Source organism: Erythrolamprus reginae, chromosome Z (assembly GCF_031021105.1).
Source record: "Erythrolamprus reginae isolate rEryReg1 chromosome Z, rEryReg1.hap1, whole genome shotgun sequence".
Taxonomy (NCBI): Eukaryota; Metazoa; Chordata; class Lepidosauria; order Squamata; family Dipsadidae; genus Erythrolamprus; species Erythrolamprus reginae.
Genome location: NC_091963.1, coordinates 60,693,159 through 60,720,627, shown reverse-complemented (window position 1 = coordinate 60,720,627; position 27,469 = coordinate 60,693,159). Strand labels below are relative to the sequence as shown.

Sequence of the window (27,469 nt, the reverse complement as noted above, 5' to 3'; positions counted from 1 at the left end):
TTTTACTTACTTTTCTGTGTACTTCATCCAGGGGTGGGCTGCAGGTGGAACAAACAGGTAAGCAGTACCGGTAGCTTATACTCAAGTATGTATAGTACATGCTTGTTTTTAGTACAATGGATTTCTTGTATAAAATTAGTTGTCTGGGTATCATTTACTTACTGGTACACAGTAGCAAAATTTTGCTCGGCTTATACTTTCATTTACCTTGAAAATACTGATTGTTGGAACTCCAGCTGAAGTATTTTTAGAATACCCTGGGAAATTGCCAATATCCCTGAGATTGTAAATCAATAAACCCTAGTTTTGCATGCAAAATTGCAGATTCTCATTATCAAAGAGCACAGATTATAAAACTAAAAAGATGAAGTTTCTTTATCTGTTTGATTAACAGCTGCATCCTAGGTAAAATTCATTCATTCATTCATTCATTCATTCATTCATTCATTTATGACACAAATTCCTCTCCTCGGGAAAAACTGAGATGGGAGAAAAGTCATTTGCTAATCCTTACCTGCATGGAGAAATTGAATGAAGAAGGGGAAATTATAGAAACTGTGGCAAAGTTATCCTAAGGTTCATAATATTAAAAGGGGAAGAAAAGGAATCGTATTCTGGGTTTCAGAAGAAGTGTATATATTGGTTTTGTTGCTTTAGTAATACACCATTTAGATTTATCCAGAGTGAAATGGCATGTACCCTAAAAAATAATAAATGATGGGCATATTAGAGGAATTATAGATCTGCCTTGGGAAAGCTAGGAAAATACTTGCTAACCAAGCTCTCAGTAACAGTATAGTATAGTATAGTATAGTATAGTATAGTATAGTATAGTATTAGCATAGCATAGCATAATATTAGTATAGTAGAGTATAGTACTGTATATTATAGTATAGTATAATATAGTATTAGCATAGCATAGCATAGCATAGTATAATATTAGTATAGTATAGTATAGTAGAGTAGAGTAGAGTATAGTACAGTGGAACCTCGACATACGAGCAGCTCTACTTATGAGCTACTCGAGATAAGAGCTGGGAGGGGAGCGACATTTTTGTTCGCCTCCCGAGCTCACATTCGGGATACGAGCGCCAAGGAGCTGTCTCCTGAAGCCGAACGCGGAAGTTAGCGTTCGGCTTCAGGAGACAGCTGCGAAGCGGCGCACGTGTTTTAAAACATTGCAGCCCGCCTGGGGGACTTGCCAGCACCCCCCGAGCCCCCCAGGCCGGCTGCGACGTTTTAAAACACCCGCGCCGCTTCGCAGCTGTCTCCTGAAGCCGAACGCTAACTTCCGCGTTCGGCGGCAGCGGGTTTTTTTGTTGTTGCACGGATTAATTGACTTTACATTGTTTCCTATGGGAAACAATGTTTCGTCATACGAGCGTTCCGACTTACGAGCCTCCTTCCGGAACCAATTAGTCTCGTAAGTCGGGGTTCTACTGTATAGTATAGTATAGTGTACTATATACTATATATTACATTACATTACATTATAGCATACTATATTATTTGCAATACAAGTTTTGGAATTAAGATTATTTTGGCTAAAAAAACAGATAAATTAATTTTAAATATCATAATAGTTATTATAATAAAAAAGTTACATCTTAGCTCAGGCTATGGAGGTTTTCTCCCCCCACCACCCCGTTACTATCAGAAATCTCCATGTATTCTCACAGTGACGGTACCTGTATGAGTACTGAACTTTTCAGGGAGAGTTTCAGTAACGATATTGTATGCCTTGATAAGAAGCAGTCTTGAGAACTCTATCATTTCAACTTTTTTAAGGCATGGAAAGTAGAAAAAAATAACTTAAAAATATGTTGTAGGATAAAATGAGAATTAAAGGCCAAAGATGTCATCTTAGTCTAACATTTTAATGATTGACTCCTGTCTTTTTATATAATTAATAACAACAAATTTATTATAGAATTTCAGTGATACATTTATACAAGGATTTTTTTTTAAGTATGGTTCATTTGATTAAATTTATCATAGCAGTCTCTAGTAGACTGACAAAATGTAATATTAAATCAATACAATGAAAAATATTAAACTTTAATTGTAGTTATTTTTAGTTTTTGCAGCATAAAATGTAATTAAAAATAAAATTAAAATCACTATTTTTTCTTATTTTTCACAGGTAGCAACCAGTATGGTTCAATCTATGGACACACATCTGTGACCACAGGTAGCCTTTTGGATGATCACCATTGGCATTCTGTTTTAATAGAGCGCCATGGAAGAAACATCAATCTCACCCTTGATAGGCATTTGCAGCAATTTCGGATCAATGGAGAATTTGACTACTTGGATCTGGACTATGAGGTACACCATCATCCATTTCTATTCAATTTGTGTTCAGTACTTTCCTATCAAATACAGTAATACCTTGTCTTATGAACTTAATTGGTTCCGGAAGTAGGTTCGTAAGGTGAAAAGTCCGTAAGATGAAACATTGTTTCCCATAGGAAACAATGTAAAAGTGATCAATGCGTGCAAAGGGGGAAAAAAATAACAAAATGGTGTTCTGCTGGGCACCGCTGCCTGGCTGTCACCTTTTAAAACAGCCGGGGGGCTTCTTGGCATTCTCCCAAACCCGAACCCGAACTGTTCGGGTTTGGGAGGCCGCCGAGAAGCGCTGCCGCCCGACTGTCACCTTCTGAAACAGCCAGGAGGCTTCTCGGCGTTCTCCTGAATGCCGAACCCGGAAGTTCGAGTTCGGGTTCAGGTTCCGGAGGCCACCGAGAAGTGCCTGGCTGTTTCAGAAGGTTACAGCCAGGCGGCAGCGCCTGGCAGAGCGGTGATTTTGCAATCGGCGGCGGCGTTTTCGGCCGATCTGGAGGCTGGAAAGGAGGTGGGGAATCCCAATAGGGAATTCCATGGGTGGAGCTTTGATGTCACAAAGCCCCCCGGCTGTTTCAGAAGGTGACAGCCAGGTGGTGGCACTTCTCGGCGGCCTCCCGAACCGAAACCCGAAAAGTTTGGGTTCAGGTTCGGGAGAACGCCGAGAAGCCCCCCGGCTGTTTTAAAAGGTGACAGTCAGGCGGTGGCACCCGGCAGAGCGCCATTTTGCGATCTGCGGTGGGTTCGTAAGCCGAAAAAAGTTCGTAAGAAGAGGCAAAAAATTTCCGAACCCCGGGTTCGTATCACAAGGGGTTCGTATCACGAGGGGTTCGTATCATGAGAGGTTCGTATCACGAGGTACCACTGTATAGGATATGCATATTAGCAATTGCACACAAAGCATGTTTTCAGGAATTATGAAATACATGTAATATTTCAGTGCTGTTCTAAGCCACAAAACAATTTAAATAAGCTCAAAGCTATTCTAGTAATAGTTATAGTAATAGAATATGAAGAAAAATTATCTTAAACAAGAACATATTTAGCAAAGGAGAACAAAGTCTAAAAAGTGATCAAATATGTATAATGTCTTAAGCTGTAAAATAAATGTAGGCAACTGTAAATTTGATAATATACAGTAAATATTTAACAAACAAATAAATAAAATATCTCTCTATATATGTATGTGTTTGTGTGTGTGTGTGTGTGTGTGTGTGTGTGTATAAATATATACTGTATATATATTTGTTTTCGTAGATTTTCACAGGTACAGGTATGATAGTCTTGGCATATTTGGGTTTCTTCCCATGTAGGATTTAGAGATTTCAGGCGAATACCACTCACTCAAAATCCCCAGAGCTGTAAAGCCAACAAACTTGAAACTTAGCACATATGTTCTTCTTGGCTTCTAGGTATTTGCAAGAAAGGATTTTTAGAAATGACCATCATTAGTATTTCTTATATAGAATATTTCTTAATATAAGAAAAATATATTTCTAATATAAGGAATATATATCTCTAATATAAGAAATATATATCTCTACTATAAGAAATATATATTTCTAACACAAGAAATATATATATATTTCTTATATTAACACTCTCTGATACCAAAGAGGTAGACAGTCTTCTCCCCTTTCCCACCTGAAAATTTGCCTTATATTAACACACTTTGATGTTAATTCTGATTCTGACATTCTGATTAACTCTCATTAACTCTGGCTAATCCTGATTCTGACACTCTGATTAATACATGTTTGCTAAACTGGACATGGGCTTGGCCAGTGTGTGATTCATCCAGACTGCAGGCTAAGTGTTTGGACATTCTACTCCCCCTCCCCACCAGGAAAGAATTGTGTTCCAACTGCTAGTTGACTTATATTAACATGCTCTGATGCTAAGGAGCCATTAAAAGAGAGCAGAGAAAAACACGAGCTCAGCGTGAGAACAAAGCTAAAAAATGATATTGTTTGGCTTTCCTTGTCTTTTTGTATTTTTTTCTTGGAGATTTTTTGGATTCTTGTATATCTGTTATTCAGTGGGGGGGAGTTTAAGGGGGGGAAAGGGTTAAAGAAGTTAAAGTTAAAGAAGGAATTATCTAAAGGAGAAATGAGGGTGAGAGGGGAATATTTCTCTTTTATTTCAATTAAAAGTGGTTGAAAGAGGAGCTTAGTTGTGTGGGAATGCAATCAAGAGAATGTGCCTCATAAATGGACAAGGGTTTTTCTTGTCCTCCCCCCCTTTGGTGGGGGGAGCATGGGGAGAGGCACATTGGGGGGGGTGACAGGGGTAAGGAAAGGGGGGAAATTAAACCAAGGGCAAAACAAGAGGGGAAAGGGGATATTTTGGTATATTATGATTGAGTGTAAGATAATGATTTTAAATGTGAATGATTTGGGATCAGATTTGAAACATTTTAGGATATTAAGGATGGCTAAGCAACATAAGGTGGATATTATGATTTTGACAGAAACACATAAAAGATGGAGAGGAAGGGATACACTGATTAATGATAGAAATTGGAAATGGGTATATGAATCTCGAGGAACGCAAAATAGTAGAGGTACAGCAATTCTTATTCATCAGAGGGTTAATTTTGAAGAGGTTGGAGTTCAGAAAGACAGAGAAGGAAGGTGGATATTTGTTAAAGGGAAAATAAATCAAAGAAGTTGACATTAGCAGCAATTTATGCCCCAAATACAAAAACAAAACAATTTATAATAAATACTAAGAGGAAGTTAGACAACTTTATGGAGGGCTCAACTTTTTTGGCAGGAGATTTTAATATGCAATTAACAAATGGGATTGGAAACAGTAGGATGTTACATTTAAGCAGACTTAATATGGTGGATCTTCATGCAGATATTTCAAACAGAAGTACATATTATTCAGCAAGATATCATATGTTTAGCTGCATAGATTATATATTAATGAATAGGGGGGGACAATATACAAGTTAAAAAAGTAGAAATTAAAAGTATTTGGTTATCAGATCATGCCCCACTATTGGCAGAATTGGAAATAGGTCAGGAACGCAATCAAAGAATTTGGAGATATAATGCAGTTGTATCTGCTAGTGAACAAGATAAAGAGAAATTGCAAACAGAGTTATGCGAATATTTCAGAATTCATGAATTCTGAATTCATGATGTGGGTGGTATTAAACAATCAATTATGTGGGATGCATGTAAGGCCTTTATGAAGGGACAATCTATATGTATGGAAGCAGATATTAGGAAGAGGTGGCGTAGAGAAAGGGAAATGAAGATAACGGAAATAGATTTGATACAAGAGCAGTTAAGATTGAGTAAAAGTAGATTGGAATAGTTTATTGAAATTGAAAAAGAAACAATTGATGGTTTATGATGAGATCAAATGGAACAAGATGAGAATGACGATGCGACAAAAAAAAATGAGCTGGGGGACAAAATCAATGCAGCAAATGGCCAAATATCTGAAGAAGAGGAAAGAAAAATCATGTATTTTAGCATTGAGAGACTCTAGTGGAGGGGTTAGATATGATAAGATTATAAAATATTTATGAAAATATTGGCAAATAGATTAGAAAATATTTTACCAAAAATAATTGAAGAGGATCAATATGGATTTGTGAAGGGAAGGAAAATAAGCGAACCAATTAGAAATGTAATGAATGTGATGCACCATGCTACCGTTACTAAAAGGAAATTGGGAATTTTGATATTAGATGTGTATAAAGCCTTTGATAAAGTTAACCCTAGCTATTTATATAAATTATGTAAGGAACTAAATATGGGGGGAAAATTGTGAAATTATAAAAGATATTTATAAAGGGAATGAAGCGTATATAAGAGTGAATGGACAAAGAACGCAGAGAATTAAAATATTAAACGGCACCAAGCAGGGATGTCCTTTATCTCCAAAATTATTTGTAATAGCAATAGAGATCTTAGCTAATTAGATAAGACAAGATAACACCTGGGCAGGATATAGAATAGGGGAATTAGAAATGAAAATAAATTTATTTGCAGATGATGCAATTATATTGACCCAGACCCCGATGGAGATGATTAAAGGTATAACAAACATTTTACAAGAGTTTAAACAGGAATCGGGACTGTCGGTTAATATGGAAAAAACAGAGATTATGTGTTTAAATACAGGTCTGAGAGAGCAGATAGAAACTAGGAAAGAATCAGGGTTGAAATTAGGATTTTAAAAAAATCAGATATTTGGGAATTTGGTTATTGAGAAACCCAGCAAAAATTGTGGAGGAGAATTATAGATTAATATGGAGGAAAATGTTGAAACAGCTGAGTAGCTGAAAAGAGAAAAAGTTAAGGAGAATCTCTAAAATAACAGCTTTTAAAAAAATGATAGTCCCCAAAATGATGTACCTATTTCAGGTGATGTCAGGGGGGCTATCAACATTTAAGTTTAAAGAGTGGGACAAAAAACTTAATTACTGGATTGAAGAAGATAAGAGACCAAGAATAAGGAAAAAGTGGTTAATTGCGAATGAAAAAGAGGGGGGATGGGAAGTTCCTTGCTTGGAGCTGTATAGGGAAGCTTTTTAGAGCAACAAGTTTATTTATTTATAACTTGTGATTTCCATTAAATTTTATTAATTTTCAAAAAATAGACAAAACTGACAAACATACATTTAACATAAAGATGGGGTTGCAACTTCCCCGCTTATTCTAGAAGTTAAATTTCGATACAGAAAAAAGAATACATTGTTAATATTATAAATCTACTTATTACTTTAAATGAAAAGAAGAAACTTGTTTAACCTTATACTGTATAATAAATCTTCATATATAAACTACATCCAACACAAAATTTAAATCTTATTCATACTTCTACGTACTATTCTACTATTCTTTTTATTTTTACTTTTTCTTCTTATTTATCCATATATACACTTTGTTCCAAATCTCATAAAATTCTGTTTCTTCTTGGTCTTTTAACCATCTCCATATCCATCATATCCATTTCAGCGCAGTCTAATATTTTCTTAATAACCTCCTCTTCTTTGGGAATATTTTCCCCTTTCCAATTTTGCGCATATACTATCCTGGCTGCTGTCAAAATATGAATAACTAAATGTAAAATTTCTTTCTTATATTTCTGATTAGTTATACCCAATAAATAAAATTCCAGGGTTTTTTCTATCTCCTGCGTTACTATTTCTTTTATTATTCTTTCTATCATTTTCCAATAAAACTTAGCTTTACTACACATCCACCATTGATGATAATAGGAACCTATTTCTTTCTTACATTTCCAACATAGTGGAGAGGTCTTAGGGAACATTTTCGCTATCCTACTCGGTGAGAGGTGCCACCTATAGAACATCTTAATTTGGTTTTCTTTTAACGAGACCGACTTTGTCATTTTCCAATTTGAGATCCAGACATTTTCCCATGTATCTATATCAATTTCTCTACCTATATTTTTACACCAACTTATCATGCTATCCTTTGGGGTCAGATCTACGTTTTTATGACCAATCATATATTTATATGCTTTCCCTATTAATTTAGTCTGGTTTGTAATTTATAAGTTACCTAAGAAGTGTTTACTTTTATTAAAGACGTATATCATACTATCTCTTTGAAATCTAGACTGGATCTGAATATATTGCCACCAGTCAATTATAATCCCTTCTTCTTGTAATTTATTTCTTGGTTTTAATTTAATTTGGTCATCTAATAATTCTTTATATCTTATTGTTTTCATTTCCTGAATCGAATTAGGCTGTGTTATTGCTTCTAGGGGAGAAATCCAATTGGGAATAGTTAAAAAATGATTCTTTTTTATATCTTTCCAAACTTCCAATAAATACTTTCTTATTGTATGTCTTTTAAAATATGTATGTATTTTATCCTTGTAAAGGCATGCCAGCCAAGCATAAGGTCATGTCCTTCCAATTTTAATGTTCTTTTATCTTCTAATACTATCCAATCTCTAATCCATGTTAAGGCGGCAGCCTGATAATATAATTTCCAATTTGGTAAAGCGAATCCTCCTCTTTCTTTGATATCTTCTAAAATATTTATCTTTATTCTTGCTTTTTTCCCTTGCCATAAAAGTTTTCTTACTATCATTGTTAAATTTTTGAAAAATTTCCCCCCAGGATTTATTGGTATGACCTGAAACAAAAACGAAATCTTGGGCAAAATATTCATCTTAATCGTGGCAATTCTCCCCAAAAAAAGATATTTTTAAATTGTTCCATATTTCTAAATCTTTTTTAATTTCTACAATTAATTTCATGTAGTTATCATTTTTAATGATATAGCTTTTGATGTTATCCATATTCCCAAATACTTAACTTTCTTAACTATTTTCATGCCTGTAATATATTCAAGTTTTCTTTCTTGAGATTTATTCATCTTTTTCACTATAAATTGTGTTTAACTCCTATATATTTTTAGCCCTGCGACTTTTCCATACTGTTCTATTGTCTGTATCAATGTTGGAACTGCTGCTATGTAATAAAAGTCAAATCATCCGCAAATGCTTGAACTTTATATATTTCCTTCCCAATGGTCAAACCCTTTATTTTTGGATCTGCTCTTATCTTTATCAATAAAACTTCCAAGGACAAAATGAATAATAGAGGTGATATCGGGCAACCTTGTCGGACTCCTTTAAATATTTCAAATGTTTCTAATTGTTCATTGTTTAATATAATTTTTGTTGTATGCATTGAGTAGATTGCATCTATTAAATTTACAAGTTAGAAACATAGAAACATAGAAGACTGACGGCAGAAAAAGACCTCATGGTCCATCTAGTCTGCCCTTATACTATTTCCTGTGTTTTATCTTAGGATGGATATATGTTTATCCCAGGCATGTTTAAATTCAGTTACTGTGGATTTACCAACCACGTCTGCTGGAAGTTTGTTCCAAGGATCTACTACTCTTTCAGTGAAATAATATTTCCTCACGTTGCTTTTGATCTTTCCCCCAACTAACTTCAGATTGTGTCCCCTTGTTCTTGTGTTCACTTTCCTATTAAAAACACTTCCCTCCTGAACCTTATTTAACCCTTTAACATATTTAAATGTTTCGATCATATCCCCCCTTTTCCTTCTGTCCTCCAGACTATACAGATGGAGTTCATTAAGTCTTTCCTGATACGTTTTATGCTTAAGACCTTCCACCATTCTTGTAGCCCGTCTTTGGACCCATTCAATTTTGTCAATATCTTTTTGTAGGTGAGGTTTCCAGAACTGAACACAGTATTCCAAATGTGGTCTCACCAGCACTCTATATAAGGGGATCACAATCTCCCTCTTCCTGCTTGTTATACCTCTAGCTATGCAGCCAAGCATCCTACTTGCTTTTCCTACTGCCCGACCACACTGCTCACCCATTTTGAGACTGTCAGAAATCACTACCCCTAAATCCTTCTCTTCTGAAGTTTTTGCTAACACAGAACTGCCAATGCAATACTCAGATTGAGGATTCCTTTTCCCCAAGTGCATTATTTTACATTTGGAAACATTAAACTGCAGTTTCCATTGCTTTGACCATTTATCTAGTAAAGCTAAATCATTTACCATATTACAGACGCCTCCAGGAATATCAACCCTATTGCACACTTTAGAGTCATCGGCAAATAGGCAAACCTTCCCTACCAAACCTTCCCCTATGTCACTCACAAACATATTAAAAAGAATAGGACCCAGAACAGACCCTTGTGGCACACCGCTTGTAACCTGTCTCTGCTCAGAATACTCGCCATTAACAATAACTCTCTGATGTCTACGCTTCAGCCAGCTTGAAATCCACTGAACTATCCAGGGATTAAGACCAATCTTCACTAATTTATCTATCAGCTCTTTATGTGGAACTGTATCAAAGGCTTTGCTGAAGTCCAGATAGGCATTATCCACGGCACCACCTTGATCCAACACCTTTGTGACATAGTCAAAGAAATCAATGAGATTAGTCTGACATGATTTGCCTTCAGTAAAGCCATGTTGATTTGGGTCCAATAAGTTATTGTTTTTTAGGTACTGATTTATTCTCTTTTTGAGTAGAGTCTCCATCATTTTAACTATAACTGATGTCAAGCTAACTGGCCTGCAGTTACCAGCTTCTTCTCTACTGCCCTTCTTGTGGATAGGCACAACACTGGCCATTCTCCAATCCTCAGGAACATCTCCTGTTAACAGGGATTGGTTAAACAAATCAGTCAGGGGAGTATCAATGACAGATCTGAGTTCTTTAAGAACTCTGGGGTAGATGCCATCTGGACCCATTGCCTTATTTATCTTTAATCGTTCAAGTTCTTCTAAGACATCGGCTTCTAAGATCACTGGAGCTGAATGCGTACAGCTGGAAGCAATGCTATATCCCTCTATAGTATTATTTTGTAAGGTGTATTTTGAGAAAACTGAACAGAAGTAGCTATTGAAATGGTCAGCGATCTCCTTATTCCCATCAATGCATGTATTATTCCCGGTACTAAGCTTCGTGATGCTGCAGTTTTTCTTCTTCCTATCACTAATATATCTGAAGGTTTTATCCCTCTTCTTTACAGATTTGGCAATTTCTTCCTCTTTTGAGGCTTTAGCAGCATGTATTATCTGTTTCGCCTCCTTCTCTCATTTTATACACCTCTTTATCAGCTATACTTCCAGACTCTTTATACCTCCTATAGGCAGCCTTTTTTTCATTGACTATAGCCCTTACATCACTGCTAAACCATAGCGGTTTCTTCTTCCTTTTAACTTTAGTTATTTGCCTTACATACAGTCCTGTGGCTTTTAAGATGGCCTTTTTAAATACAGTCCATTGGGTGCTCGCTCATTTTATCCCTCCCCTTTAATTCATTATTTAAATATTCCCCCATTGCATTAAAATTTGTTTTTCTGAAATCCAATACTTTTGTTGCAGTATAGGATTGCTCACAATCAGTTTTTACATCAAACCACAAACATAGATGGTCACTGCAACCTAAATTTTCTCCCACCTTGACCTCTGAAACCCTGTTCCCAATTTCGTACCAAATCTCATTTTGTTTAGTTGCATTTTTATGAAAGTCCAATTTACGTTATCAAAGGCTTTTTTAGCATCGAGGAACATTAACGATACTGGCTTTCCAAAATGTTGTTCATAATATTCTAATGTATTAATAATTATTCTAAGATTATTTTTGATCTGTCTACCTGGTAGAAACCAGGTAGTTTTAGTCTTGATGTATTTTCTCATTTAAAACCTTTTTAAGTCTATCAGCATAAATTGTGGTAAATATTTTATAGTCTACGTTTAATAATGATCTGGGTCTGTAATTTTTTATATTTTCCTTGCCGGTTCCTGATTTATGGATTAAAGTTATTAAAGATTCTGACCACAATTTTGGAATTTTGCCATCCATTCTACTTTCATTAAAGATTTCCAACATATTCCTCACTGTCAATTTTGTACCATTCTGCCGGTATGGCATCAGGTCCAGTTGCTTTGTTGTTGTTGTTTTTTTGCTTTTTAATAGTTATTAGTAGTTCCTCGATTGTTATTGGACTATCTAAACTTTCCTGTTGTTCTTCTGTTAATTGTGGTATCTTTAAGGATTCTAAATAATTAAAAACCTCTTCCTCACTGATATCTTCTTTTTTATATAACTCTTTATAGAATTTTTGTACTATTTTTGCTTTCTCATCTATATTATATTTCATCTTTCCATTTTCATCTTCTAACTTTTTAATTATTTTTGATTGTCTATGTTTCCTTAGTTTATATGCGAGCCATCTTCCTGGCTTATTAGCATGTTCAAATAATGTTGTTTAGCTTTTTATCTTTTCCGCTATTTGGCTTTCCTCTATAAGTTTAATTTTATGTCTAGTCAGTTCTATCTTTCCCTTAATCTCCTTATTCTTGGCATTCTGTTGCGATAAAGTCTCTAGTTGTCTTAATTCAGTAGTTAATTGTTCATATTGTAACTTTTTTTCTTTATTTACCTTTGCTGTATAGGAAATCGTTAATCCTCTAATGTATGCCTTAGCAGTATCCCATAAATTTTGGGGTGAAGTTTCTGAATTTTTATTTATTTCAAAGAATATCCTTAATTCATTTTCTATCCATTCCTTATATTTTAAATCTCTTATGATATTTCTATTCATCTGCCAATTTGGATGTTTCTTATTACTTTTCAAATAAACTACTAAAGGATTGTGGTCAGCCCAGGTGTTTATATCTATTTCTACCTCTTTTATTTGTTCTGAGGTTGTTTTTGGAGCCCACACCATATCTATTTTTGTTCAAATTTTGTGGGGGTTTGAATAAAAAGTATACTGTTTGGTTTGGGGATGTCTTTCTCTCCAAATATCATTTAATAATAGCTCAGATTTCATTTTTTGGAAAGTGGTTGGTAATATATTTTTCTTTTTCTTATTGTTTCCCCCCCCCCCCGAATGGTCTGTTTGAAATTGCATTAAAATTGCCAATTATAATCATATTTTCAATATTTAATTCGTTTATTTTCTGATGCAGTTGGTTATAAAATATCATTTGATTTTCATTGGGGGCATAAATAGAGACGATGACAAGAGGTTTGGGCTCTATATTTATCTGTACAATTAATATTCTACCATCTTGGTCGGCATACAATTGCTTGGAGTTTATGGAGTTTTCAACATATACAGCTATCCCTCTTTTTCTTTGGTCTGCCAATGAAGCATACATATTTCCAATTTTTGAATTTAATAATAATTTTTGGTTTGTCTTTTTAATATGAACTTCTTGTAATATTACTATCTGTGCTTTTTGATTTTTGATTTTAGTAAATATTTGTTTCCTTTTTCTCGGTTCATTTAAACCATTTACATTTACAGAAAAGATTTTCAAATCTTTTGACATAATTATTTGTAATATTTCTTGGAATCTTTAGATTCGCACTGTGGTTGTTTTCTTCTCGCACCCAGGTCCTCCTCTCCCCTCTGTGTGGCGTTGCCTGTCTCCTCCTCCCTTCTTTCTGGCAGTTCTTTCATTGGTTGTTCAAGTTGGTGTATTCCACTAGTTTCGTAGAAATATCTTGCCTCTTCCAGATTTTCTATTTTATATCTTTTTGTTTGTCAATAAAGTGAAAGTCCTTCTGGGATAAGCCAGCGAAAGGTTATATTTTCTTTAATCAGAATTTTAGTGAGAAAGTAATAGTCCCTTCTGCTTTCTCTTACTCTTATTGGAACTTGTTTCCGTATTGTAATTTATTTTCCTTTATCTTGTAGTTTTTCATTTCTTGTCCATTTCAAAATGTCATCTCTTAAGGTTCTCCTAACAAATTTAATATGGACTTCTCTTGGTAGATTATGCCTACGTACATAGCTAGTTTGTACTCGGAAAACTTCATCGATTTCTTTTGTTAGTTCCGTGGGATCCATCTGAAGGATTCCTCCAATTATTTCTGCCATTTTTACTTGTAGATCTTCATCTTTTTCTTCTGTTATGTTCTGAAATCTTAAACCGTAGGATGCTCGTTGTATTTCGAGATGTGTAATTGATTCATCATATTTTTTGTTGACAGAATCAGATCTGTCTTCAAAATAGTCCATTCTTTTTTCTATTTTTCCAGTTCTTTCCTCTACTGCCTTTACTCTTTCTTCATTTTCTTTAAAGGTCTGTTGTATTTCTTTCATTTGCTCCTTCATCTCTCCTGTATCTGCTTTCAATTCGCCTATTTCTGCTTTTAGACCTTCGCGTTGTTGATTTGCATCATCTTGGGATTTTAGCATAAAATCTTTCATTGCATTCAATGTCTCCTGTATTGTTACAAGGGTAGGCTGCGGTTGTGCTTTCTCTTTCTCCTTCTCTTTGGCAAGCATGGTTGCAGTGGTGCTTTGATGTACAGGAGATGGCTGAGGTGATACTTGAGAGGATGCAGCAGATGTTAATGTTTGCTTTTTTAATACTCTTGGTATATGTATATGTGCTCGACATCCTAATCTTGTAAGACGTTCTTCTATATTATTTCTTATTGTTGAATTTATATTAATTTGTATATTTTGTCTCTATATATATTTTATTAAAGAAAAAAGTGAGAACTCCAACAAACTCCAATCCTGTCAAGCTTCACTAAATATTTTTTCTGTTAATATTTGATATAAAAATACCCAATTTTCTAAATACCACAGTACAGTATCACAACAAATACAGTGAACCCTCGATCATCGCGAGGGTTCCGTTCCAGGACCCCAAGCGATGATCGATTTTTCGCGAAGTAGCGGTGCGGAAGTAAAAACACCATCTGCACATGCGCAGATGGTGTTTTTACTTCCACCGCCCTTCGCCCGCCCACCCCGTTGCTCGCGCCTGGGGTTTCCCCGCGCGCGCGCCGCCCGCCCACGCCATTGCTGGGGCCGCTTCCCAGCTGGGAAGCGAAGCTGGGGTCCCCCGCGCGCGCGCCCGCCCACGCTACGAGCGGCATTTCACCTTCCCTCCCAGGCAAAAAGATGCCGGCATTCTGGGCTGATGGGGTCGGACTTCCCAGGCGGAAGGCGTGCCCCTCTCCCCGCATCTTTTTGCCTGGGAGGGAAAGTGAAATGCCGCTCGTAGCAGCTGCTAGAGCCGCCGGCATTTCACTTTCCCTCCCAGGCAAAAAGATGCCGGGGAGAGGGGCACGCCTTCCGCCTGGGAAGTCCGGCCCCATCAGCCCATAATGCCGGCATCTTTTTGCCTGGGAGGGAAAGTGAAATGCTGCTTGTAGCAGCTGCTAGAGCCGCCGGCATTTCACTTTCACTTCCACCCCCTAGCCAAACGGCTTTTTTCGTGTTTAGCGCTCGAACGCCGTGCTAAACAGGAAAAAAGCCGTTTGGCTAGGGGGTGGATTCTTGCTTCTTAACCGGGAACAGTTGCCCCCTCTCCCAAAGCGATGTTCCAAAGCGGTCTCCGGGAAGCGACCAAGGGAAAGGCAGTCGCCTGCCTTTCCTTCAGCTCTAAAGAAGCGGCAACTGCCCTGCCTCCCCCCAGCCGGTTAACTTGAAGCACTCGGTTAACCGGCTGGGGGGAGGCAGGGCAGTTGCCGCTTCTTTAGAGCTGAAGGAAAAGCAGGCGACTGCCTTTCCCTTGGTCGCTTCCCGGAGACCGCTTTGGAACATTGCTTTGGTTGTTCCTGCCTCTCCTGCAGCGGAGAGAAGCGGCAAATGGCCAGCCCTTCCCCCAACCGCTTCCCCGCATGCTTTGGATGCACCTGCCTTTCTTACAGCGAAGACAGGCGGCACCTTCCCGAAGCGCTCGGTGAAGCCGCTGGGGGAAGGGCTGGGCCATTTGCCGCTTCTCTCTGCTGCAGGAGAGGCAGGAACAACCAAAGCAATGTTCCAAAGCGGTCTCCGGGAAGCGACCAAGGGAAAGGCAGTCACCTGCTTTTCCTTCAGCTCTAAAGAAGCGGCAACTGCCCTGCCTCCCCCCAGCCGGTTAGCCAAGCGCACGAAAAAAAAGAGAGAAGGCTTCTACCAGAAGCCGGGGACGGCGGGCAGGGGCATGAAGGATCTCTTGCGGGGGAAAAGCCGCTAGCCAGCTTTCGGAGCTCCTCCGCCATCACCCGCTTCTGGTAGAAGCCTTCTCTCTTTTTTTTCGTGCGCTTGGCGAGGAAAGGCAGGCGGGGAGGAGGCGACGGGGCCAAAGGGGGCCGAGGGAAGCTCGGCTGCGGTCGAGAGAGAAACGGCTTGGGCTCGCCGCAAGAAAAAAAAGAGACAGGCTTTTAGTTTTGGCTGCGGGGGGAGGGAATCCCGCCGCAAGGTAAGCTTCGGGGCGGGGCGGGCGGGGCCCTTTTGTGCCAGTCGGGGAGGCGGTGGCGGCTGCAGCAGAGGCGGGCGGGGGAGGCCGGCCCGCCGGAGGGGCGATGCGGGCGGCGGAGACAGGCGAGGTCCCGGCCGCCCCCCGCCCACTTGGCCCCAGACCGGTGCAGCAGGAAAGGGACGGAGAAGGCTCACTGGCAGCCCTTGCCCATCGCCGCGCCTTCGCTTCCCCCCCTCCCCCGCTGGATCCGGCAGCGTGCTGAGGGGAATTGCCGCGGACTGGAGGCAGTGAGGCAGACCGGCTCCGAGGCGAGCGGCCGGAGCTGCGCCCTCCTTCGCCCGCCAGGTGAGGCGAAGGCGAGGGGCGCGCGGCTGCAGCGAGGAGCCGAAGATCCGGGCGGGGAAGACCCAGGGAAGGTTCCTTCGTCCGCCTAGCAGCTGATCTGCTCGGCAGCGCAGCACCAGCGAGGAGCCGAAGATCTTCGGCTCCTCGCTGCTGCTGCGCTGCCGAGCAGATCAGCTGCTAGGCGGCCGCTCGAGAGCAAGAGGGGGAGAGATAGAGAAAGAGAGAGAAGGAAAGAAAGAGATGAGAGAGGGAGGAAGAGAGTGTGAGAGAGGAAGAAGCAACATAGAGAAAGAGGGGGAAGACCCAGGGAAGCCTCTGCCCGGCGGGGAAACTCCACCATCTACGCATGCGTGGAAAGGCACGCATGCGCAGATGGTGGAGTTTACTTCCGGGTTGAAAACTAGCGAAATAGCCCTTTCGCGATCCTTGAGGACGCGAAACTCGAGGGTTCACTGTATATCAATAATCTTTATACTTTAAAATTGATATGTATCAATACTTTATCAGTGTTTTATCAATACTTTAAAAAAGAGAATTGTTAATAGTAATCCTTATTCTTATTTTAAAAATTTTAGAAATTTCTGTCTATTTTAAAAAGCAATATGTAATATATAGTTGCAAATCAATCTCAATCAACTAATTTAATAGTCTTAATTATCTATTTTAACCTCTTGAAAGGCAAAAAGAAAATAAAAGAAAACAGCAGAGAGAAAAAAGAGAAGAGAGAGAAGAAAGGGGAAAAAAAGGAAAAATACTACCACCACAGGGGGAGAGAAGGGAACTAGGGAATATTTAGCAATTTATTATCACTTACAATTCTATTTTAAAATTTATACTAGTATCTATTAATGTATTTAATGCCTAAAACAAGGAAAAGCAGGAATAATGAGAGGGGGAAAAAAGAAAAGAAAAGACAAAATATTAGAAATACACCAATAATATACCTATAATCTTCTTTCACACATAGACGTCCTTGTTGATTGAAGTTCTATATAATTTTTCCAGTCCTTTTGTGGTTATTCTCTAAGTCCCAAAGTGCCAAATATTGCCAAAAAAAATAGAATTAAGCCAAATTTATACAGTCTAATGTTCCAATTGTGAGTCCAAGTCTTATTCAAGTCTTATTCAGTCACTGTGCCAAGGTCCAAAGTCTAATATTTTTATCCAAATCAAAGATATTAAATTTAATTCAGTTCCAAACTTTTGTCTTGAAGTAAACCCTCAGAGGCAGCCAAAGGGAAACAGGAAAAAAAAAGGAGTTTCTTCTTTGCGGTAAATCCAAGGAAACAAATCGATAATCCAACAACAGCAACTCCAATCATGATCACTCCAACAGTATATATCCTCTTATTTAATTCATCAGTCGCAAATTCATTAAGTCGTTAAGTTATTAATTTACTTGCTGGTTTATTCCATTTTAAAGTTGAAAATTGAAACAAAAGAAACGTAATCCCTCCGTAGATAGAAAGTAGTGCCCGGGATTTGATATTAATCTGTAAACGTAGAAGTTCCAATCCTTATCGCAGCTTTACCAAATCATGTCTCTTAATACTCTCATACAAATTTAAATTTTATATCCAAATTTAAATGTTATATCCAAGCTTTTTAAATGGAAAGGTTAATGGAGTTGCAACTATGTGAAAACAAATGGGTGAAACTGGAAAATCAGATAAACGGGATGAAGAATAGAGAATTAATTTTTATAAAGTGGAATAGGAGCGACTTAGGTAAATTAATAGGTCCCATGAAAGGGACTATGGAAATTTGGAAAAAATGGCAGGGGAAAATAGGATTATTTAAATCTAAACTGTCATCGCTTTATGTAATAAATAGAGACAATGAAACAAATTTGAATAGGGTTATAACAGAGTTGAAGAGAAGAGGGATAACCAAGATAGAACAGTTATATGAGAAGGATGGCAGGCCAAGTAGAAATCGTATAGAATGGTGGTTAGGTAAGGAAAGATGGCTACAAATAAATGCAATATGTAAATATCTTAATGAAAGGGAGAATAAAGAAGCAGTATTGAGGGAGGAGATAGAGTTAGAGAAAATAATAAGAAAAAAAAGTGAGGATATAAAGGCACAAGCAACCAATATATATATAAGTTGTTAGTGCAATCAGATGGGGATACGATACAAGGATTGACTAAATGGTGGCAAAATGAGATACAAGTAGAGGTACAAGAGATGGAAAATATAGTAGAAAATATAAGGAAAACTAAGAATGCAAGAATTAGGGAAATGAGAAGGAAAATATTACATAAGTGGTATTATACTCCCGTTCAACTTGCACACTTTCAGCAGAAGGTTAGGGATAATTGTTGGCATGGCTGCCAAGATAAAAGAGTTTTTATGCATATGATTTTATGCATATGATTTTTATGCATATGATCCCCATAGTGCAGGAATTGTGGCAAAAGGTGCAAGAGGATATAAATAGAATGTTAAATATACAATGGATAATCACAAAAGAAATGGCAGTATTAGTTAAAAAGCAATGCGATGAGAGAATTTAGAGAAATAAAACAAGCAGCAATAGAAAGCGCTCAGGCAGTAATAGTTTTGGGTTGGAAGGATGCGACAAAATGGACAGTGCAAAATTGGTATAGGTACATGGTGGACCATATTCACTTTGAAATGATGGATAAAAGGATAAATTTGGATAATGAAATTGAATTGAAACAACTGATGGGATGGTGGGACAAAGTAAGAAGATATATGATGAGTAGAATCTGCGACCAAGCTACAAGAAACAAATTGGAATCATTCTATAATATGTAATTAGATATTTTGCTCTTGGTTTATAGTGGTTTATACAAGAAACACCCCAGGTATGGTGGTGGGGTATGTGTGTGTGTTGGGGTGGTGGGCAATTTTTTTCACTATGCACTGTTTTATGTTGTGTGTATTTTAACCCTACTAAAAAAATCAATCCATTTTTTTTAAAAAAAATACAAGGATATAATAGTATTTATATACATGGTACTAGTAAAAGGGAAACATTAGGATGGGGGATGGAAGGTACTCCGGTGCACTTATGCACACCCCTTACTGACATCTTAGGAATGGGGAGAGGTCAACAGTGGATAGTCTAAGGGTAAAGTTTTGGGGGTTCTGTGATGATACTACAGAGTTTGGTAGTGAGTTCCATGCATCAACTACTCGGTTATTAAAGTCATATTTCCTGCAGTCAAGTTTGGAGCAGTTTACCTTAAGTTTGTATCTGTTGTGTGCTCACATGTTGTGGGTGAAGCTGAAGTAGTCATTGACAGGAAGGACATTGTAGCAGATGATTTTATAGGCTATGCTTAGGTCATATTTAAGGCGACATTTGGTTTGGTTTGGTTTCTATGTTGGCATTTCTGATACCAATTGTAGAGTTCCAGGGTATCTCAGTGCCCTATTCCTTGATAAGTTGTGAATGGGGAATTTCATTTGTTTCTAACATCATTAGTAAAAATGGAAGAATGATCAGTGGTTTAGCTAAATTTTGGCAGCAGTTCTTTTACATTTGAACTATGTATTCTGGTAGGTGCCAAACTCTAAACTGTTTGATCAACTCATTTGTTTTCATTCTTTATGCTAATGAATGATCAACAACTTTTCCTTTAGTGGAAAAGAGTATTTCCTCTACTTTTCAAGGATTTTAAGGATTAAGTACACTAGTTCCACTAAAATCTATTTGCAATGATGCCAAAGCTGTTCTTGTATCTTTTTCTTTTTCGATAAAAGTTTCATTGTCTCAGTAGTTAATTATATTTATTACAGGGAGTTGCTTCTACAAAGTCCACAGTTGTAATTCTTCTATTTATTTTTACAACTTTTCCTCTCCTACGAAGAACAACAAAACAATTACATTTCTTTGATGAAGTTCTCATTGTTTAAACCCTGCCACAAGTTTGCAGTTTTTGGAATTGTATGATGATTAGCTTCTAGGAAAAGCAAAACATGCCACAAAAGTTGCAGGACTCAACGACAGGTTCAGCTTCACCTGTATTTCTTAAGTTGCTATACATAAAACATTTTGCATTTCTCATTCATTCCTGGGTTCCTAAATTAAGTGAATTCCTATTTTCTACTTAAGGGGGGAAATGTTAGTGAGCCCATTTAAAACTCTGTTTTTATTGTGCCGTTAATTACTTTCTTCCTGGAACAGATGGATCACATGCTAATAAGCATTGCCTTGTGCCTGGAAAGCCATTACATTTCAAATGTTACATTTCATGTAATGCCCTGAGTATCCCAATTGTATAGGAACATATAGGGAGAGGCTTTAAAAGGAAAGATAAGACAAGAAGTGGATATTCTGCAGACTGTATTCCATTCAAAACTTATAAAAGGAACATCATAGTCTAAGTTATTATCAGCGTGCATTAAAATTAAAATTTCCACAGAATCTGGAAATTATAACTACCATATTTTTCGGTGTATAAGATGCACAGATGTATAAGACATACCTAGATTTTAGAGGAGGAAAACAAGGAAAAAAACATTCTGAACCAAATGGTGTAGTATTATATTGTTTAATAAAATACCAGTGTAGCAGAATACCTTTTACAACCATGTATACTTTTTAAAACCATGTACACGTTTTACAAACTTCAAACTTGACAGCTTCAAGACTTGTGGACTTCAATTCCCAGAATTCCTCCACCAGTCATGCTAGTTCAGAAATGGGAGTTGAAGTCCAGAAGCCTTAAACTTGCCAGGTTTGAAGACCCTTGCATTCCTAACCTCTAACTCATCCTTCCTTCCCTGATCCGCCCCTCTCTCCGGTTTTCTCCTCCTCTGCCTGCTGTCTTGAGGCGTGGCTTCTCCCGCAGTGGTGGTGGTGGCTGTGGCTTCTCCTCATCATCATACGCGCGCCCAGTGAGGGGACTGCGAGAGCATTTTCTCGGAGCGCTTTGGGAAGCCCCCCCCCCCCCCCCCGCAGCCTCTTCGCTGAGAGCACTTTCATTCCGGGCTGTCAGAGAAGAGGCTGCAGGAGAGGCTGTGCAGGCGTTCCTGAAGCGCTCCAAGAAAGCACTCTCACAGCCACTTCGCTGACAGACAGAGAAAGAGAGAGAGAGCAATAGACAGAGCGAGATAGAAAGGAAGAGAGAGGGAGAGAGAAAGTGTGAAAAAGAGAGAGAAAGAGGGGGGAGAGAGAGAGAACAAGAGAGATAGCAAAAGAGAAAGAGAAAGAAAACAAGAGAGAGAAAGAGTGAGAGAAAGAAAGAAAGAGAAAGAGTGAGAGAGAGAGAAAGTGAGAGAGAGAGAAGAGAGGAAGGGAGAGAGAGAAAGCAAGAGGGAGAAAGAGAAAGAAAGAAAGAGAGAGAGAGAAGGGAGAGAGGGGGGGAAGAAAGCAAGAGAGAGAGAGAGAAGAGAGGAAGGAAGAGAGAGAGAGAAATGATAGAAAAAAGAGGAGAAAAAAGAGAAATGTTTAGTTTTTATAGTAATAGGTTTTTGTTTTGTTTTGTTATTAATTTCTTTTAATAAAAAGAAGGGATTTTCATGTTTGTTTGTTTGTTTGTTTGTTTGTTTGTTTGTTTATTTATTTATTTATTTATTTATTTATTTATTTATTTATTTATTTATTTATTTATTTATTTATTTATTTATTTATACTTCTATGCCGCCCAGTCCCAAAGGGACTGCCACTCAGACTCTATACTTTTCTGCCCACATCGGGAAAAAATTAGAGGGAACATTGCTCCTAGCCTCTTACTTGGCGGTCTTCCAATTTGCAGCTTTAAGACTTGTGGACTTCAACTCCCAGAATTCCTCCACCAGTCATGCCAGACTCGGCTTTCCTCCTGGTTCTCTCCCCCGCATACCCGCCCACCCCATGGTTCAGATTCACACACCCTTCTGCTCTAGCTGGATTTAGAGCTGGCATCGCTTTGCAACTGCATGACAGCTCCAGGCTCTGAAGACATAGCAGCCTCAAGTGGGAAGCCAAGCCCAGCTGATGAAAATCTGATGAAGGCTATGCACCTGGGATTGGCTGTAGTGTGAGTTTGGCTGGGGGCGGCTAGCTTTTCACCAGGTTCTTTTCTTTTAAAGAGAGAGAGAGAGAGAAAGAGAAAAGGGGGCAGGCAAATAACCAGCTTTTCTAGAGAAAGAAATGTTTATCTCCGATCAATTGCAGTGTAATTCTGACTTTCTTTCTTTCTGTCTTTCTGTCTTTACATTGCAGTTGATGGGAGATACACATTTCTTTCTCTAGAGAAGTTTGTTATTCACCTACCCCCTTTCTCTCTCTTTAAAAGAAAAGAACCAGGAGGAAAACTAACCATCCCCATCTGAATTCACACCCTAGCCAATACCTTTCTCAGAGCTTCCTTACATTGCAAGTAGAGCAATGCAAAAAACCCTGCAAAGATTTTGGGCTTGGAAAAAAATCTTCTTTGCAGAGAGTAACAGTGAAAGAGCTTGAAGAAACTTACTCAGAGCAAGTTAGAGTAAGGAAACAAACCCTGCAAAGACTTGGGGCTTGAAAACATTCTTCACAAAGAGTAACAATGAAAGAGCTTGGGTACATTAATAGCACCTGGTTAGAGTTGGAAAGAAATATCTGGAGCATGTAAATGAAAAAAAACCCTACAAAGACAGGTTTTGGAATACATTTTTGACAGAGATTAACATTGAAGGAACTTGCAAGCGGTAAAAGTTAGGAACATCATTAGCGCCTGGTTAGGGCTAGAAAGAAACATTTGGAGCAAATAGAGAATGAAAAAAAATCAAAGGCAGGGCTTGGAATACTTTCTTGGCAAAAATTAACAATGAAAGAGTTTGCAAGTGGTAAAAGCTGGGAACATCGTTAGCAAGTTAGAGTAAGTTAGAGTAATGAAACAAACCCTGCAAAGACTTAGGGCTTGGAAAACATTCTTCACAGAGAGAAACAATGAAAGAGGCTGCAAGGTAAGAGCTGGGAAGATCGTTAGCAGCTAGTTAGGGCTGGGGAAAAAGCTACATTCAGTGTATCAGACTCACCCTAATTATCAGCCTATATGGGGGAGGAAAAAGGTGTGTCTTATACACCGAAAAATACGGTACATATTGATGGTTTCTGTTGGTTCTTGCAGATAGGTCTTCACTAGAATGTTCAACAATAGATAACAGGAAATAAATTTGCACAGGTTGTAAACAGCAGCATCTAGCTTTATCTTGCTGATTGTATAATATCATATCACATCATATATCCTCAAAGAAACAATGGCAAACTGCTTCATCTTGTTAACTAAATTATGCAAGTATATTAATTTTGATTCAGGAGCTGAGCTTAATTCACTTATTTTATAAAATGTTTCACATTTCTTTTCAAAGATAACATTTGGAGGTATGCCTTTTTCTGGGAAGCCCAGTTCAAATAGCAGAAAGAATTTCAAAGGTTGCATGGAAAGCATAATCTACAATACCAACAACATCACAGATATGTCCAGAAGGAAAAAGTTGGAACCTTCTACTGGGGTCAGTACATTGATTTATGTCATAATAGAAAAAATGGCAATGCATATGTTGTGGTAGGCGGAACAGCATATTATTCATATATATTTGCAATCCATTTTTACACTACATACCTTGATATCCATTTTATCATTTGTGTGAATGAACTGCATTAATTAAAAAAAATTAAATGAATCTTTAGAATGTTTTCCTTTTTAAAAAAAAATATTTTTATTGATTTTCAAAGACAGACATGACACACACAACATAAAACATTAAATGGGGCTACAATTGCTCCGCTCAAAGTAGAAGTCTTCATTATACAAAAAAAAGAAGAGATCTTGTTATTTTTTAAGATCATCTGTTGCAATATCTGTTATACTTCAGTACATATAAAACACTTCTAATGGTATAATAAAATATCTAAGCAAATTTTTAATTTGTAAATTAAGTCAAATCTAGGTGAGAGAGATAAGAAAGAAGAAAAAAGTATTAATTACCTAAAATACATCTAATAATATATTTAAAAATATATCAACAGACTCTTAATTTGTAAATTAAGTCAAACCTAAGTGAAACAGGAAAAAAAGCAAGAGATATTACCTTTTGTTATGAACAAATCACAATCTAATATATTTTTCTAATTGTGTTCAAATTTTTAAACTGTTATTTCAACATACTTATATCTTTTTCTTTTTATTCCACCAAGTATATACCCTCTGCCAAGTGTTGTAAAATTCAGAGTCTTCTTGGTTGTTTAACCGTCTCTTCATCATATCGAGCTCAGCACATTCTAAAACTTTCTTAAGTATTTCTTCTTCTTTTGGAATCTCTGTTTCCTTCCATCTTTGTGCAAAAACTATCCTAGCAGCTACTAATATATGGACTATTAAATAATATATGTCTTTTTTGTATTTATTATTTGAAATACCTAATAAAAAAAATTCTGGTGTTTTCTTGATGTCTTGCTGCATTATTTCTCTTAGCCATCTTTCTAGTAACTTCCAATGTTCTTTTGCTTTTGAGCATGTCCACTAACTATGATAATTAGTACCTATTTCTGTTTTGCATTTCCAAGAGTACGGTGATTTTGTTGGAAACATTTTTGAGATTCTATTGGGTGGTAGATGCCATCTATAAAACATTTTTTATTTGTTTTCTTTGAAAGCGGTTGACTTTGTTGTTTCCCAATTATATATCCAAACCCTTTCCCATGTATTTAAATCTATTTCTTTATTTAAGTTTCTGCACCAGCTAATCATGTTGTCTTTTACTATCCAACCTAGCGTTTTACAGTTAAGTAGATATTTATATATTTTCCTGATCAATTTTCCTTGATTTGTTGTTAATAGTTTGCCTAAAATATTATGATCCTTTCTGAATATGTATGTTTTTTGTCTTTATGAAATCTAGACTTAATCTGTGCATATTGCCACCAATCAATTACAACATCTGCTTGCAATAATTCATGTCTCGTTTTAAAATTCCACTGTGTGTCTACTATGTCACTATATTTCCATATTTTGCCTTCTTGTATTAAATTTGGGGGACTTATAGCTTCTATCGGGGATATCCATTCTGGCATAACTAGAAAATGATCTTTTTTAATATCATTCCAGACTTCCATGAGTGCCTTTCTAATTATATGTCTCTTAAAATAAGAGTGTGTTTTATACTTTTCATACCATATGAAAAAATGCCAACCTAACATTAAATAATGTCCTTCTAAGTTTAATAGCCTTCTACTTTGTAAAGTAAGCCACTCTTTAATCCAAGTTAGGGCTGTTGCATGGTAATATAATTTCCAGTTTGGGAGGGCAAGGCCTCCTCTTTCCTTTACATCTTCTAATGCACATTGTTTTATTATAGGGTTTTTTTCTTGCCATATAATTTTTTTAGTTATTTTTGTTAACTCTTTAAAAAAATCTTTTCCTGGATTTATGGGGATTACTTGGAATAAGAACAAAACTTTGGGTAAAATATTCATCTTAATTGTAGAAATTCTACCTAGTAATGATAGTTGTAAATTATTCCAGGTTGTTAAATCTTTTTTAATTTGCTTTAAAAGTTTCGTATAATTATCTTCTTTTAATGACATGGATTTAGCTGATATCCAGATACCTAAATATTTTACTTTCTTAGTTATCTTCATTTTTGATTTTTTTTCTAATTGTTTTATCTGAAAGTCTATCATATTTTTTGTTAATATTTGTGTCTTATTTTTGTTAATTTTCAAACTCTTCCATATTCTTCTATTGAATCTATTAATTTTACTATTGAAGTTAGAGGGCTTCTAGTATAAAGACATCATCTGCAAAAGCCTGAAGTTTCTATGTTTCTTTTTTAACTTCTAGGCCTTTAATGTTTTTATCTTTTCTTATTTTTATCAATAAAGTTTCTAATGTTAGAATTAATAACAATGGTGAAATAGGGCAACCTTGTCTGACTCCTCTTTGTATTTCGAACTTTTCCATTTGGTCCTTATTAAGAATAATTTTAGCTGTTTGAATGGAATATATGGCATCAATTATGTTGAAAAATTTAGTTCCAAAATTCATTTTATTCAGTTGCAGTTTCATAAAAGATCCATCGACATTATCAAATGCATTTTTTGCATCTAAAAATATTAATGCCATTTGTTTTTCTGGATGTTGTTCATAATATTCTAAAGTGTTTATAATTGTCCTCAAATTATTTTTAATCTGCCTATTTGGTAAAAAACTGTTTTGGTCTTCATGTATTATTCCAGATATAATATTTTTTAATCTATAAGCATATATTGAGGCAAAGATTTTATAGCCAACATTTAGTAATGAAATTGGTCTGTAATTTTAAATTTTTTCTTTTTCGGTTTCTGGTTTATGTATTAAAGTTATTAAAACTTCTGTCCAAGTTTTTGGAATTTTACCATCTAGAATTACAGTAGTACCTCGACATACGAGCTGGTCCACATGCGAGTATTCCAAGATACGAGCCGCGACAAGAGCGAAATTTCTGTTCAACACCTGAGCTCAAATTTGGGATGCGAGCCGAACTTCCGCTCTAGTTGGCTTCTGGTTATCTTGGTGTGAAAAAAAAGTCTCATCTCGGTGGTGTCAGTGTTTAGAGCGAGTGTAGATTTGTGTGCATCATGGGTCCCAAAAAAGTGTCCGGTATTGGAAAGGCTGCTGAGAAGAAGAAGATGACATTCATAGAAACGAAGCAGGAGATAATTAATTTGCATGATAAAGGGACGTGTGTTATTGAACTTGCGAGGATGTTCAAACGCAGTACGTCCACCATTTGTACGATCCTGAAGCAGAAGGATATCCTTAAAGGTGTTAAAGCAGCAAAAGGTGCGATGATAGTTTCCCAACTTAGGATGTCTGTTCATGAAGAGATGGAGAGGTTATTGTTAATTTGGATAAAAGAAAAGGAGCTGGCAGGAGATACAATAACAGAGTCGATCATCAGCGAGAAGGCTCGTGCGATATTCTCCTACCTAAAGAAAAATGAACCATCCTCGTCGGTAGATCCAGACAAGTTCAAGGCAAGTCATGGGTGGTTTGACAAGTTCAGAAAAAGAAGTGGCATTCACTCGGTAGTTAGGCATGGGGAGGCAGCGAGTGCAGACATCAAGG

At 37.1% G+C, this 27,469-nt stretch overlaps 1 protein-coding gene across 1 annotated transcript in view; it reads left to right on the top strand.

Moving 5' to 3' along the window:
* Positions 1-27,469, top strand: part of CNTNAP2 (contactin associated protein 2) — a 653,718-nt gene that overhangs the window by 120,267 nt on the left and 505,982 nt on the right. Inside the window, exons 6-7 of the mRNA XM_070766812.1 lie at positions 2,144-2,328; positions 23,730-23,873. Coding sequence (XP_070622913.1) covers positions 2,144-2,328; positions 23,730-23,873 — 329 coding nt within the window. The remainder of the gene's footprint in view (positions 1-2,143; positions 2,329-23,729; positions 23,874-27,469) is intronic.